The sequence below is a fragment of the Anabrus simplex genome, chromosome 13 (genome assembly GCF_040414725.1).
Source record: "Anabrus simplex isolate iqAnaSimp1 chromosome 13, ASM4041472v1, whole genome shotgun sequence".
Taxonomy (NCBI): Eukaryota; Metazoa; Arthropoda; class Insecta; order Orthoptera; family Tettigoniidae; genus Anabrus; species Anabrus simplex.
In genome coordinates this window covers 1,863,564-1,880,402 of record NC_090277.1, presented here as the reverse complement: position 1 = coordinate 1,880,402, position 16,839 = coordinate 1,863,564, and the positions used below count along the sequence as shown (strand labels likewise).

General features: G+C 40.2%; 1 protein-coding gene across 1 annotated transcript in view; it reads left to right on the top strand.

The window, feature by feature from the left end:
- Positions 1 to 2,125: 2,125 nt before the first annotated feature.
- Positions 2,126 to 16,839, top strand: part of LOC136884671 (zinc finger protein 883-like) — a 47,937-nt gene continuing 33,223 nt past the window's right edge. Inside the window, exons 1-2 of the mRNA XM_067156928.2 lie at positions 2,126 to 2,230; positions 3,145 to 3,234. Coding sequence (XP_067013029.2) covers positions 2,129 to 2,230; positions 3,145 to 3,234 — 192 coding nt within the window. The 5' untranslated portion in view covers positions 2,126 to 2,128. The remainder of the gene's footprint in view (positions 2,231 to 3,144; positions 3,235 to 16,839) is intronic.

Below are 16,839 nucleotides of genomic sequence, written 5' to 3'. Positions count from 1 at the left end.
TAGGGGATTACCAAGCAGGCTTTAGAAAACATCGCTCTACTCTGGATCAGATATTTATATTACGACAAGTGCTAGAGAAGTTTTATGAACATGACAAACAGCTACATCAGCTGTATGTTGATTTTAAACGGACATATGACAGTCTGGATAGGGGTAAAATTTTCAAGATTATGAAAGAATTTGGAATCCCGAGGAAATTGATTAGATTAACAGAAATGACCTTGAAAACAACAGTATGCAAGGTGAGAGTGGAGCAAGATCTTTCAGACGAGTTTTTAGTGGAGAGAGGACTAAGACAGGGAGATGTACTTTCCACACTGCTTTTTAACCTAGCATTGGAAAAAGTAATCTGTCAATTGCCCATCAACCCAGGGGGAACCATTTTGAACAGATTAGTACAAGTGATAGCATATGCTGATGATGTAGCAATAATTGCAAAAAATGAAAGAGCTCTTGAAGAGAGCTACTCAGTATTAGAAGAGAAAGCACGGGACAAAACATATGAAGATGGGAGATATAGAGGGAGTAAGAGGAAGGACAACAGTAAGATTAAAGGAGTCACATCTTTCAAATATCTAGGCTCTATAATAACAGAGGACAATAAAACCTCCGTGGAAATACAGGAGAGGATAACAAGTGGAAACCGATGCTTTTACGCCTTGCAAAAAATACTTAAATCCAGGAATGTCAGCAGGAAAACAAAAATTAAAATATACACAACAGTACTAAGACCAATAGTTATGTATGGATCAGAATGCTGGGTGATGACCTCCAGAGAAGAACAGTGACTGTTACGGTGGGAAAGGAAGATATTGAGAAAGATATTCGGTGCAGTAAGAGAGCAGGATGGGTGGAGAATGTGGACAAATGTAGAGCTGCAAGGACTGTTTGGCCAGCCAGATATTGTTACTAAAATTAAGCAGGGAAGAATTAGGTGGGCCGGTCATGTTCAGAGAATGGCAGAAACCTGCACCGTTAAAAAGGTGTTTATAGGAAAACTTGATGAAAGGAGGAGGAGAGGAAGACCCAGGGAAAGATGGATTGAATGATGTTGAGGATGACCTTAGAAAGTTAGGAGTTAAACGTTGGAGAAGAAAAGCTGAGGACCGAGATGAATGGAGGCAGGTGATAAAGGAAGCCAAGGACTAAATAAGGACTGTAGCGCCAACCAGTAAGTGAAGTACCGTAAGTAATAATTAAGAGGCTGACTATAGAAATTTTAAAATATAGTCTAATAAAATAATTAGCGGTGCCCTACAATTTTCAACTGCACTTAGGCTATTCCTTATTGGAACAGGTGTACAGCTGGAATAAAAACTATCTGATAGGCTCTACTTGACAAATATTACACTATAATGCAGGCAGTATAATGATAAGCACGAGTGGCACGGTATCCTAATTATAACAGTCTTACTGAATCAATAGGACTGGAGTTAAAACTAAATAGTTGGCACGTGTTACTAATTCTAAACTGCGTGTAGATTTTCGTAATTACAGTTTGGATAATTGTCTCAACAGAAATGTCGTTAAAACGAATGCCCTTTTTCGTGCTGTGTGCTCGCTGAAAGATTAATTCAAAATACTGGAACGAAATCATTGCAGCTCAATAAACAAGTCGTTCAAACGAATTAGTTCGACATTAATGACACAACTCTATGACGGCGTTATAGCTGACCAAGCAGTACCGCAGTTTTGAGTGGCTTATCTCAATTTTCTGTCATTTTAGAATTTAGAAAAGACTTCCTTCTGACAGAAGGTAAGGTCAGTACGTTGTAGATTATGATAAGGAGGAGTAGTTCCATTTTTAGCAGCTACGGCAAACAGTGGTGCTATTATACCCTTTACGGTTACAGCTAGTGTTAGTTGTACAATTTATTTCGAAAGCAGTAATAGAGCTTGTCATCGACATTGACTTATAATATGAGATAAGCATATGATTTGGTATGTGAATATTACTGTCACAGCTTTCTACTTCTTCAGCTTATTTTTACGGTAATGTAAAATGGAATTTTTGTACGAAGGAAAAGTTTCCATCTCGAACTGGCCGACATGCATAGAACTCGCGGTAGACTAGTATTTCTACAGCACCTGTTGGGCAATCGTAAGATTTCAAGTTTCTAACAAATTGATGTGCCAGTTCAAGTCTGCGATATCTGCAGAAATTACGAATTTGAAATGTTCTAAAGATTCTGAACAGTGTCCGCGCAAAACCGCGACAGTTGCAGATGCGGTGAATTCTCCTTCAATTTCCAAATAAACCCCTGCACCTGCAGATGATACTGTTTTGTAATGAACATCCTAAACAAGTAGAACTACAACGGACAACAAATGTACTTCATGTGGCTAATGTTACAATTTAGCAATTTCCCAACTCTTACATTGAGGTCACACTAAAGTACACCAACTTGAGTTTTAAAAATATGCAAATGCCGTCTCTGGCTGCCTAATTCTTTTGAACGCAGTAGGCTGCTTGTTTCTCCGGCAGTGATACATGTTGATGGGAATTAGTTCTGGTCATTAACATTTCCTGTAATTCTGTGATGCTAGTTATTAACATTTTTGACAGAGTGGAGCATAGTTAAATTTGGAGGGAAGGCATTTTTAGCCCCTGGATTTTTACCAGGACAGATTTAGCTCAAATTCTTGTACGGTATATCTCATGTTGGACTTTTCACCTACAGAAAAAGATGGTCTCGAGATAAATGGCTGCACTTAAACCCCAGACCAAAAATAATGAAATTTCAGAGTTTAAAAGTGACGTGGCATGATGTATTCCAGATATAATGGCGGTTTCTGCGATATAACCATCAATTGGTCTTTCCACTAGCCAATGTTATCACAGGGGATAGTAAAAGTTTTGGCCCATTTGTGGCTTTAACCTGTGGGCTAATGCCCATAAACCAATAGTCAGTCACTAGCCAGACATGTCTCATATCCTGTGTTGTTCTTGTCACTAGCCAGTCAGAGAATAATTCCTAAGTTGGCCACTTCCCGTTAAAACTAAATCGCCCTCATTGACATGAACTATGAAAAATCTGTGAATATTATCGGAATTCCCAATATTTAAGACAATGATCTAAGATGAGTTCAATTTTTTATACATATTGTACTGATTTCAAGAGCTATATTTATTTTATTTTTCAGGGTATTTTGTCAGAAAGTATGGAGGAACCTGTGTTTGTCAAATGTGAGCCAGCATGGTCTTCAGATACAGAAGAAGGACCATCAAACTTTGTAAGTTTACTGCCATAAATAATATCTAATTATTGAGAATGTGACAAAGGGTCAATTAAATGAAAGCCAGTGCAGTTTTTCAGACCACAGAGCGTTTGTTGGACGAGTTAAGACAGACTTTACTGTGCAAGGAATAGACTGTAATGCTTATCATTCGTAGATCTTGAATAGACAAATGATGAGAGTAGGGCTAGATTACATTACAGGCTCTCCGTAGTTACTCGTTGTGCTCAAATTGTAGGAAGGGATTGAGGTTAATGGAAATATAGTAAGAATTCTTACCTATGTGGTACGTTTGGTCATAATGGCAGATGGAGCTGAAAGTCTAAAATATAATATCTTGGAGCTGGAAAGGGTGTAGTGAGTATGGAATGGAAGTTAGCATTTCCAAGTGTGAAGAATGTATGTTGAAAAAGAAACGATTAAGAGATTAAATGTCGGTTAGGAAGTATGTGCATTGCCACGATCTAGACAGCAGTCAATAATAGTGACCTCACTGTGAAAGTTACTGTTTTCAGGTGTGATAGGATCAACTGGGGTAAATGTGGGACAGCAAACTGTTGGGGTAAAAGAGGGACATCATCATATCTCCTTACAAGTAAATTATCTGTATGCTTTATTAGTGGCAATACATTATTTTGAGTTTATTGAATGGCAGGCAATAACTAAATTACAAAAATTAACCATGTGATGAGCAGGAAAAATAATGAAAAACTTACACTCATTTTCAGCATGAAAAAATTGGTTTCTGGTAAGAAATATTTATCATTTTTGAAAAAAGTGTTGTTGATACAATTAATTATTTTTAACCCTCATATAAGAAAGCATAGCAGAAACTGTCTCTAAAGCTAAGTATTTATAAGGTCAATATTAAGAAAGAAATTCTTATTTTCATTTCCGGGACAATTGTGGGACATGTTTTGGGGCAATTCTGGGACAATCATGGGGTAAAGTTGGGACAGTTGTTGGACCTTCTTTTAGGTTACTTTAGTTTTAAAAGAGAAGAATTTTTAGACAAAATAAATGAGACACCATGTAGTAAACAGAAATTGACTAAACCAGGAAAAGTGAAGGCTAGACCAAAACCTAAAACTTTAAGGAGAAGGAAAGAAATCAGCAGTGATAGTGAGGAAGACATGGAAAATGGGAAAGCAGCAAAAGCAGTGATGAGTTTGTAATATTAAGTGATTCTGAAGACAGCTGTAACTTAATCAGTGAAAAGGAGACATGAGGTGAAAAATTAGGTATTTTAGATTTACACCAGTCAGATTTTGTTTTGTTGAAATTTGAAGTAGCCAGGAAGCAAAAATCAGTGAATACAGGTATGTGTGTGTTATACAAAATGTAATTGATGATAATGATGCTGAAGTGATGTGTCTAACGTGTGTAGACAAACAAAATATGGTATTCAGGCCAGATGAAGATGATGCAGCTTTAATTAGCCATGTGAATATTATAAAGAAACTGCCACAATCTTTGTTTGTATTGGGAATCGGATCCGTTATACATGTTCTGAGCCCATAGATGTAATGGAGAAAAAATATAGGGCCTAGGTCATTGGATTAGGCTCCTTTGACATATTGTAGACTGTAATAGTAGCCTACTCTTTTTATCAAACATATATTTTGTTAGGTACCCTGTGGTGTTTAACTCTTACAGTGCCAAGATGCCGATGCATCGGCACGTACATTCTGTACAAAAAATGCCAGGATGCCGATTCCATCGGCACCCTCTTATAAGTGGTGTAGTTATGTAGTAAGGCGCTAGATTGTGTCACAAATCAAGTAGAAAGAAGGTAGAATGTTCGTAATTCCTCCTTATGTCATTAGATGGCACTGACATAGTTTCATTTTTGCTAATTTACTCGTCGATTGCGAGTGTATGATCTGTGAGCGCTTGACATCTATGATCCAATATGGCAGCCTCCTTGTTTGCTTATGTCCGCTTGTTGTGACTTGTTTCAAATAATTTTACGTTCTAATTGACGCATTTGAGATATTTATCGTAATATATTAATTTTGTTATTATCGCTACTGCAGTTATAATTACCTAGCAATTTATTTAGGTCATTGTAAAGTAGTAAATAGTACAATTATCACAACAAGGCATGTCGTCACGTAGGCCTAATTCGGGAGAAGAAATTGAGGAACTTTTGGGTTGCTTTGAAGATGTAAGCGACTCTAATTTTATCGAAAGTGTTGGTTATGATATTTTCGGGGTCTTCGGGTAGCGCACCAGAGAATGATGGAGCCGTGCCGTTGGCTAATGGGCTTACAACATTTCGTGCAATGTCAAAGTGTTATAGTGACAGTGCTAATGAAAATGACAGTGACAGTGAATTAGATGATTCTTGGACTGAATGCATATTCCCTGAAAGTAATGTTGTCCATCCCCACCATTTTTATCAAATCCCAGGGCCTAAACACGTAGGCCTACCTCAATCTGATGCTCTGCCCATAGAATATTTCAATCTGTTTTTTACACTTTCATTTCTGACACTATTAGTTGATTTTGTATGTTGTTCTGATATTCTGAACTGTTCTGTAGTAACAAATACTGCTAATAGACACAGTTCTCTCAAATGATAACTGTACCGGGCGGTACACCTCCACGTCGCTAATTCAAACTTTGCGCCAGTTGAAACTCCTCTGCTGGAGGAAGTCTGAACTTCATCTACTGTGTTAATTTTCAAGTTTCTCAGAAGATGTCACTACTTGGAAATTTTGAAGTTTCTGAACTGGGTCGTTTTTGATGTATTTTTGTTTTACCTGTAGTAAGAAGTGTGAACTTTCTCTTCTAGAGGACACTACTGAAGAACTACAATAGTGCACCCTAGTGCGAAGTGAAAGAACTGTTTTTGGAGAAATTTTTATTTCAAAAGTTTGTTCCTTGTTAAATTTCCTTCTGTTATTGTTTAAGTTGGCTGTATAACCCTTTCCTTCCCCTTGTTTTGAATTTAGCCAATCCCGAATTTCTTTAATTAATTTCTGTCCAATCAGATGTATCTTCTCCAACTTGAATATCTTGCTTAACCCTAGCCAATAAAGTTTTGGTGGGCGGGTGTTCTCATTTCCGAAACGCCTCGAACTTTCCACGAGAGTATATAAACTGCTGATTTTTGGGTCTCTGCGCCACTTTAGTACCATCTTTCAGTGTGTAAAGTACCTAGCAGGGGGCGGGAAGCGCCTCTTTCTTCGGGCAGCAGTTCAACAACAAGGTAATGGCCGTTTAATAACTTCTTTTCTTGCTAGCTCAGCAGTTTAACTCTCGGGGCGGGACCGAAGCGTTTCCACCATGTAACTTTCCCTAAAATGTAAGGACTCTTAGCATCTATTCTCTTTTAAAGCTACATATTGGGATAGAGAGAGCTTAACCCTCTCGAGCTCCCACTCATATTGTTTTGAGGTGAACTTACTTTTCATAACCGATTCTTCCTTAACGTAATGTAAATTGTTTCCTTCTAAAGTCACCTCTTTAGTATGGGATTAGCCCTTGCATTAGCGGCCTAGAGCCAGATTAGGTTTTAAACAAAAGGTATTAGGAGTGCAGATCGCCTCCTCTCAAATTGTTATTTTGGAGGTCATGTAATTAACTTTTTTCTCACTTAATAGACCTCAGTAGGTTGGGTATTTTACCCCCGTGTCTATGTCCTTAGAGGACAACTTGAAGGTGGAGTTTGGTGTGGCCTTTGATAGGCTTAAAGTTGAGAGCGAGTGGCTCTTTCTTGAAAATTGAGTATGTATGCCTCGAGGAGGCTTTTCTGTGTAATTTAGAGCAAGTGCTCCTGGGCATGAATGGGGTTTTCTGCCCCTCTGTTAAATCTTGTTTTGGGGTAAAGTTGGGCTAGTTGCCCAAGAATTGTGAGTTCGGGGCTCGAAGCCCAAGTCCTGTAAATACTGTAATTGTACTTTTGTTGCCTTGCTGCTCTGTACCTGCCATTCTTGTTATTTCTGAATTTTGCAAAGAAAATATAACCTGGTTAAATTTTAAATTAACTTTAATTTCGTAGCCTGAGACCTGTTCACCCCCGCACCTTCTTTCATCTCTGCTGTTCCACAGATACCTCGGAACAAGTGGTAGCAGAGCGTGGTTGAATGGGTCTCAATTTAGCCCCTTTTGACGGCTAAACATTGCTTTGATCACAACTCTAACTATTTTCCCAGTTGCTGGAATTTTTGATTTTTCCTTTTTCAAAATTGTTCTGTCATCATGCCCGGCCCTCGCGATGTTCTCCATCTTAACTATTTGCGCAAGGAGGAGTTGATCTATGAATTAACTATCAGAAATGTTCAATCTGGAGGCACGGTTGCGGTAGACACAAATAAGCTTAGAGAGTCCCTTGATTTGCCCATTTCCATCCCCACTTTGGGAGAGAAAGAAATTGACGACTCTCTTTCCACGATCACTGATAATACTACTGAGCTAGCATCTGTAGTTAGTTTTTTTGAAGAGAATGATCCTTCGCCTAATCAAATTAAGCGTGTGCAAGCCAGGCTATTTCATTTTTCAAATAGAGTTAACGATCTGTTGTCTCTAAAGTTGAATGACGTTCAGAGGAAGGAAGCTAGTATGGTTCTTGAAAATCTTTCTGAATTGTCCAGTAAAGTTACCCAATTGTTAACTGGGGAAGTTCCTCCCAAAACTGATCAACCCGTCACGGTGAATGTAGGTAGCGAGGAAGAGCCTCCTAAGGGAGATGTAAATAGGAAAACCGTCGCCGCTCAAACAACCTCTGCCCCACTCGACAACGAGTCTGAACGCCGAACCTCGTTGAATAATGTACGTTCTGAATTAACGTCTTTGCCACTTAAACCTTTACCTACTATGTCACCTGGGTTCAGCAGCTTGCCTCATCCATTGGCAATGTTGCTCAGAGGTATCTCGAAATTTTCTGTTAACACTACCAGTGAAGTTATTTCCTTTTTAAGGTTTTTAGTTCAGTTCCAGGACCATGCCCTTGTTTTTTCTCTTTCTCCATGTCAGATTTTGCAAATCATCTATCCCTATGCAATTGGTATTCTCTCAGACAAAATAGTAAGAGCCATTGCCGAGCAATCATCTATTGAAGACTTCCACGCCCACTTGCTAGCTAACTTCATCCCGGCTAGGGCAAGGTCCTCCCTTATTCAGAAGTACTATTATCGTGTACAGCGCTTGGATGAAAACTTGGCAGACTTCATCCAAGATATTAAATTCTATACTAGGGTGTTTGCTCTTCATTTCCCTGAAGATCAGATTGTACAGGCTATTGTGGAAGGCATTTCACCATCCTATAGGTCATATTTGTGTTTCGCGGCGTGCCCGCAAACTTTCTCTGAACTTGAAGCATTGGCTGTCTCAGCGGAAGGAGTTAGATACGCCGATTCCTTGCGTGTCGCGAAAGAACCCCCTCCTTCTTTTAGTAATCCTCGGCCTCCACCTCGCCGACCAGTCACACCTCGTAAATGTTATGCTTGCGGGTCGCCTGACCATCTTCGGAACAAGTGCCCATCAATCAAATCTAGTAGGGCAAATAATGGAGCTGGTTCATCACAAGGCTGTTTTAAATGTGGGGCTTTCTCACATATCGCCAAGAATTGCCCAAATTCAAATAGCACCCCCTCCTGCTCAACTTCTAGTGCAAATTCCACCAATGCCAATAATAAAAAGTGACTAGCGGCTTCGGCTGAGTCGAGTAATCCATCTTCCCGAGGCTCAGCCCCTGGTAAACAGGTCGAAAATTCAGGGAAAGTTCGGTCTTCAAATTCATCCTTTGAATGCCCCAAAGAATGTCTTAGGATTGCGGCGGATACCCCCGCACCGGTGCCTTTTCTCAAAATTGAGTTAAATAACGAGCCTATAACAGCTCTATTAGATTCAGGCAGTGTTTGTTCTATTATTTCGGCTGAATGGTATGCAAAATTGAAATCTGTTTGTAAGCTTCCTGACTATTGTTTGTCTGCGATCCAATATGTTTCAGCTAATTCATCTCCATTAGAAATTCTAGGTTCTTTACATGTCAAAATTCGTATTTTAAAATTTACATGGAAAATCAAATTGTTTGTGGCCAAGCACTTGTCTTGCCCCATTATATTGGGAGCTGACTTCATTTCTCACACTGGTCTTGTGCTCGATCTTCAGAGTAGATCGTGCACTTTCAAATTTGCGTCTAATTGTAAAATCCCATTATTGAAATGTAATTCTGCATCATGTTCATCTATTTCGCCGACCCAGGATGAGATGTTATTAGACCTTAGACATCTACCTGAGGAGCAGGCTGATATTATTCGTAAGCTGTGTCAGTCCTTTCCAGAGGTCTTCCCTGATACTCTTGGTGTTACTGACCTTATTGAATACAAAATTGAGGTCACGGATTCGATTCCTGTCCGTTTTCCACCATATAGGCTATCTCCACCTAAAATGAAGGCTCTGAAAGAAATCATCGATCAGATGTTGAAGGATGGTATTATTAGGCCCTCTAAGTCGGCGTATTCTTCGCCTATTTTTCTAGTCCCGAAACCCCAAGGTGGCTTCAGGCCTGTCATTGATTACAGGGCTCTCAATTGGAAGGTGGTGTTGCAATCTGTGCCACTTCCTGACCTTCATTCTTGTTTTTCATGGTTTCGTAAGGCCAAGTTCTTTACTATCTTGGACCTGAATCAGGCCTACAATCAAATTCCCCTAGCGGAAGAGTCTAAACACCTTACAGCGTTTGCCACGGATAGGAATTTGTACGAATACAACCGCGTGCCTTTCGGGCTCCCCACGGGAGCAGCTGTACTCACTAGACTGCTAGATAGGGTCTTCTCCGACATCAAATTTGAGTACTTGTATCACTACCTGGATGATGTCGTTGTATTTTCGGAGACCTTTGAAGAACATCTAGATCATCTGCGAGAAGTTCTCGATCGCCTTCGTAAGGCTGGGTTAACTGTCAAGTTGTCCAAGGTTGTCTTTGCTAAGCCCTCTATGTCATTCCTAGGGCATATTGTGTCACCTGATGGTGTAGCTGTCGATCATTCTAGAACACAGGCCATCCGTGATTTTAAACCTCCCAAGGACATCAAAGGTATCGCCAGGTTCATTGGTATGGTGAATTTCTTCAGGAAGTTTATTCCTAACTTCGCTAATAGAGCGGCGCCCTTAAACCTTCTTCGTAGGAAAGGCATCAAGTTTGAGTGGGGACCTTCTCAACAAGCCGCTTTTGAAGATCTTAAATTAGCTCTCTGTAATGCCCCTGTCCTTGCTATTCCTGATTTCTCAAAGAAATTCATCGTCCAAACCGACGCGTCGTCGTCGTCGGCGGTAGCTGCAGTCGTTCTTCAAGAGACTGAACTAGGGAGGCGACCCATCGCCTATGCATCTAGGACTCTATCGGCTCAAGAAGCCAAGTATTTCATCTATGAGCTCGAAGGTTTGGCAGTCTTATTTGCCTTAGAAAAGTTCCGTCTCTATCTGGAACATCTCAAATTCGACCTGGAGACAGATAATCAAGCCTTAAGCTGGGTCTTAGGTAGGCCGCGTCGTACTGGTCGTATAGCCCGTTGGGCCATCCGTATTTCTGCATTCCAATTCGAGGTCAGGCATATCAGAGGTACCGAAAATGTTGTTGCTGATGGACTCAGCCGTATGTTTTCCAACGACGTTGAGACCCATGAACCGGTCGACAATTCATCACCTCCCGAGTCCATACTATTTGATGCTAATGCCATCTTAACAGATGCTCCCATGCTCTTTAGGGATATCGAGAAATACCAACGTGAAGATCCTACGCTGGCTCCGATAATGGAAACCCTTTCTTCTGGGGAACATGTCGTCCCTTATGTACTGAGGAATGGTGTTTTATGTTGCCCATCGAGGCATGATAAAATGATGAAAGTTGTCGTTCCAGCTGTTCTTGTACCTATGATCTTCAAGTACTATCATGAGACCCCATTAGGCGGGCATCTTGGAATCTTTAAAACTCGTGAAAAGATTCGTGAAAGGTTCATCTGGAAGGGTATGGACGGTGAAATCCGTGAACTAGTAAAAGCTTGTAAATCCTGCTTGCTTAGTAAACCCACCATGTCCACCAAGGTAGGCCTGTTGTCTTCTCCAGGCTTCGCGCCCCATGGAACGCCTGTATATTGATTATGTAGGACCCTTCCCCCAGTCAAAGGGAAATGCCAACAAGTTCATCTTTGTATGTGTAGATGGTTTTACAAGATTTTCCTGGTTATTTCCGACTAAGCTGGCTACCGCTCAGTCCACCATTACTTGTCTAAATTCCATATACGTCATGGAATGGTCAAGTATTCGAGTAAAACGGACAGTGGACGGTCTACAGTATTGTTTTCAAAAAAAAAAAACAGAAAAGACATTATTATTAAAAAATCTTCATCTTGAAATTTCACGACAACGAGAGCGGACGCAATCACCGTCAGCGGAATAATTCTTTAGCAGAAGTAAAGGATCGCGCATAAGAAAAGAAATATCTTAACGATTGAATAAAATTAAAGAATAAGTTTTCGTCAAGATTCAAAGGCAGTTCAGACGAAAATAGACGTACTGAAGTCGTTGCATACGAAATTGCGGATACGTCGAAGAGCTACGGAGAAAAATAAAAATAAATAAAATTAAGGATTGAAGACGTCAGAGAAGAATAGCATAAATGGCTGTATACTGCAATATAATCTTCAACTTTAAGACTAACAAGATGATCAAGATGATGTGCTAAATTCACGTGATGGACCGACCTGGCAACAATTCATCTTACCATACGACCAGGCAATGACGAGGAAGGCGACGGGTAACCATCCGACCGAGCCATGACGAAGGAAGGCATCGGGAATCCAGATAGTACTTCCAGAACGAAGGAGCGGATGACGTACCAGAGGTCTAACCCGTAACCGAACCGAAGACCCACTACATCCATTGGGAACGGAACAGCTGGACCAGGGACAACCATGAGCGAGCTAAGTCATTCATAATATTTTATTGCATAATTTTTGGTTTGCCTACACATGTACCTTAGGTATGTGCCGATGGCTAATTGTAGACCGATAAATATGGCTATGCAACTGAGGATTACCAACGATGTGTGAGATAATTAAGTTCATAGTTACGATTTAGTAATATAGCAATAGTTTATGGTATATCGACCAGAATACTTGTAGGAAGCGTGAGGTTTGAACAGAAATGTGAAACAGCTGATTGAAATGATATACTGGGAGATTATAGAGATTTCATTAAAGTAATGCTTAAAGTTGACGTCACGAATGGTTGTGCGCGGTGTAGAAAGAAACAAATGGAATTACGCATTGTTTGGTTCATAGAAAGGGCATTGAACTCGACCGTAGGTTATGAGAAGCTGCGACTTGTAAATGTTTTTAAGAAACTGTGTGGTATTTTAACGTAGTCGGGAAGTTGGGAACGCGATATATAATTATTGAGGCTACGGTGTTAATATTAGATTGTTGTTGTAATGAGAATATGATTATGGTAATTGGATGAAAGATTCGAGTTATATATATAGTGATTTGAGATGGTTTTACGCGATGCAGGACCATCGTGTACCTGCAAGTTAAGTTATGCCACACTTCAAGTTTATTTTATGATTTATTTGCGTATGAGTGCCCACACCGCTGGAGCTACACAAGCCAAGGTACGAAATGGATTTACTAGTATAGATGTATGCTCGTGACGTAATCGTATTTCAGTGTAGATGATTTATAATGAACATTAGAATACTACGATACTTTGAATAGCTGTAGTTAACCAGAAGCATTACGACACCGATATATATGAGATTATGTTTTCTAAACCTCGCAGCATAGCGCTTCCATACTAATTGCAAGAGAGTAAAGTAGCTTGCATTGTAGTTGAATGTTATTGGAATATAATTATAGAAAGGGACATTGAACCTAAAAGGGCATGTGTAAGACAGCCAAAGATTATGTTGAAATTAGATAGATAGCTAGATCGATTAATATTCTCCGTTTGAACGTATATTTCTTTAACGAACTTCAGCTAGGGAAAGGCTAGAGTAGGAGCCGCATTTACCAGGCACTAGGAAAGAATGCCTTAGTTCGTAAGTAGTTTCCATGCACAACGAGATCGTTGCGACAAAATCATGACTTCGGATTTTACTAAAACTTAACTTAATATACTCAGATCTATTTTCGATTTCCTATAATTCATTCAGAACTACTTAAATGTATTCCAATTTATTCACACTTAACTTATTAATGTATTTGAGATGCATTTCGGCTGGATATTGTATCCAAGTGAGACTGGTTTAATCAGACTAGAGAAAGTGAACTATCGGAACGAGTTAATTGTGTCGATGTTATACTTACATTTCAAATGCGAGGTGGACCTCAGATGTGTCCAGTGATCTATTGTAAATGTGTAAATATTGAACTTCTACTTCACAAAGGAACTGATCATCTTAGTAATTTAAAATACTGAATATTATTTTCGTCTATTTTACGAGCCAGCGCTGACTCATTCTAACACTTTTTTTCAGTCAATTTTTAAATAACGCGTCACTTTATATGGTAATTTAATGATTTAATATTTTATTAATAAATATCTTGTTATTTTTCTATAATTGCTGGAGTCATGAATTCTTTAATTACTGTCTAGTTTGTAAGTTAATTAATGGCTAAGAAAGGTACCATGTAATTAAGTGTTCATTTAACCATGGTAAGTTCTCTCGAAGTCAATACTCTGATAAGGTTGTCGGCGATGATTATTATTATGTCGTGAGTAACGATAGATGTCACCCGTGAGTTGGAATTCTCTTGAACTCACGTAAAGCGAATTCTACAGTAAGATTACATGTCTCACTTACCACAAGGAAACCCTGAGGTATCCGCTGAGCGACTCCATTTCGTCAAAGTAGGCTGCCCAACGACGAGTAAATAAATGGAGGTATCGGGTAAAGAATGTTAAACCGTCAGTGGTTACACCCTCAACCATCTCTGGCTGAACGGGTTAATCGTAATCTCAGGTCCGCGCTTATTGCCTATCATCATGAAGATCATTCTAGGTGGGACACGTCCCTGCATTGGTTAGCTTTTGCTTTGAATTCGGCGGTTCATGAATCTCACAAGTTTAGTCCAGCTTCTTTGATGTTCAAGTTTGTTCCCAACACGCCGCTCTCTAACCTCTGGTCTCTGAGTGACATTCTACCTGAGACAATAGACCCGGACAACATTAAAGATCTTTGGAAGAAGGCTAAAGCCAATCTTAAAGTGTCTCACGAAAAGGTTAGGGAAAGATATGATCGTGGACGGAGACCCACCAATTTGAAGGTAGGCGACCAAGTGATGGTCAAGAACTTTGTTCCCGCGGGCAAGCTTGCCCCCAGATTTCATGGGCCGTGTATCATTCTCGATTTCCTTACTCCCGTTACCTTATTGTTAAGTAATCCAGCCACCGAGAGGATATTTAGGGTTCACCTGTCACAGGTGAAACCGGTGTAATTTCTGTACTAATTTGCTTCATATGATTTTGAAAGAAATATGAAGGTTATATTTTTGAGGGGTTTCACTTTTAAGGCCTTCTGCCCTTTCTATAATATTTTTTATATTTAAGCATTTATTGTAAACCCTCCCCGCACAGTTAAACTGCCATCCTGTCCTTGCCACGGCCATTACCACGCTCCCGTCTCCTGCTCCACAACACACAGTGGCTTGCATATGAAAATAATTTCTCCACGCCGCTGGCCCCTCAACCTCACCACAATGAATGTACCCTACTATCATTCTGGTTCAACAAAAATTCTGCCGTCGAGCTTTAATGTTTCAGTGCCCCCGCAGCCGCGCGGCGCCGTGCCGCGACTGGGATAGAGGAAGGTCCCCCTCTACTCCAGCGAGGTCGACCTGTGCACGGCGAGCCGGAACCCTCCTCCCGGCCAAGCCTGATGTGCGGCGCACAACCTGCTACTTGCCCGCAGCCTGTATATGTTCGCCGCGTGCGCGGCGTGCTTCTACACCTCTACTCCTCTCATAGTGCGGGCGAGCGGTATCTCAGGGTACTTGAGGGGTCCGAGCGGCCTCCTCTGGACTCAAGCAGCGGCGGCTGGCCTGGCCGTCAAAGTCATCGGCAACTGATATATTTAGTCAGTTACATGGACGTTTCACATCAACAATTATTACTTTTTTGGATTTTACTGCAATATCTGGTGGACTTAGACAATTTTCTTCTCTTTCAAGAATTTAAAGTTTTTCCTCCTGAATTCAACTTCTACAAACATAAAGACATTACTTCAACAGTTACTACAAGAATTTTGAAACTGGATCAAACCAAATTTAGTAAATTTTTGTAAATGCTTCTGCAATTAAGCTCCATATCAACACCATAATTTGAACCTTGTTTTCAAACAAATTTCATGTGTCACCCCTAGAGGGACTTTTGGGGGGGGGGGAGGTCTGTACCGGGCGGTACACCTCCACGTCGCTAATTCAAACTTTGCGCCAGTTGAAACTCCTCTGCTGGAGGAAGTCTGAACTTTATCTACTGTGTTAATTTTCAAGTTTCTCAGAAGATGTCACTACTTGGAAATTTTGAAGTTTCTGAACTGGGTCGTTTTTGATGTATTTTTGTTTTACCTGTAGTAAGAAGTGTGAACTTTCTCTTCTAGAGGACACTACTGAAGAACTACAATAGTGCACCCTAGTGCGAAGTGAAAGAACTGTTTTTGGAGAAATTTTTATTTCTAAAGTTTGTTCCTTGTTAAATTTCCTTCTGTTATTGTTTAAGTTGGCTGTATAACCCTTTCCTTCCCCTTGTTTTGAATTTAGCCAATCCCGAATTTCTTTAATTAATTTCTGTCCAATCAGATGTATCTTCTCCAACTTGAATATCTTGCTTAACCCTAGCCAATAAAGTTTTGGTGGGCAGGTGTTCTCATTTCCGAAATGCCTCGAACTTTCCACGAGAGTATATAAACTGCTGATTTTTGGGTCTCTGCGCCACTTTAGTACCATCTTTCAGTGTGTAAAGTACCTAGCAGGGGGCGGGAAGCGCCTCTTTCTTCGGGCAGCAGTTCAACAACAAGGTAATGGCCGTTTAATAACTTCTTTTCTTGCTAGCTCAGCAGTTTAACTCTCGGGGCGGGTCCGAAGCGTTTCCACCATGTAACTTTCCCTAAAATGTAAGGACTCTTAGCATCTATTCTCTTTTAAAGCTACATATTGGGATAGAGAGTGTTTAACCCTCTCGAGCTCCCACTCATATTGTTTTGAGGTGAACTTACTTTCCTTAACCGATTCTTCCTTAATGTAATGTAAATTGTTTCCTTCTAAAGTCACCTCTTTAGTATGGGATTAGCCCTTGCATTAGCGGCCTAGAACCAGATTAGGTTTTAAACAAAAGGTATTAGGAGTGCAGATCGCCTCCTCTCAAATTGTTATTTTGGAGGTCATGTAATTAACCTTTTTCTCACTTAATAGACCTCAGTAGGTTGGGTATTTTACCCCCGTGTCTATGTCCTTAGAGGACAACTTGAAGGTGGAGTTTGGTGTGGCCTTTGATAGGCTTAAAGTTGAGAGCGAGTGGCTCTTTCTTGAAAATTGAGTATGTATGCCTCGAGGAGGCTTTTCTGTGTAATTTAGAGCAAGTGCTCCTGGGCATGAATGT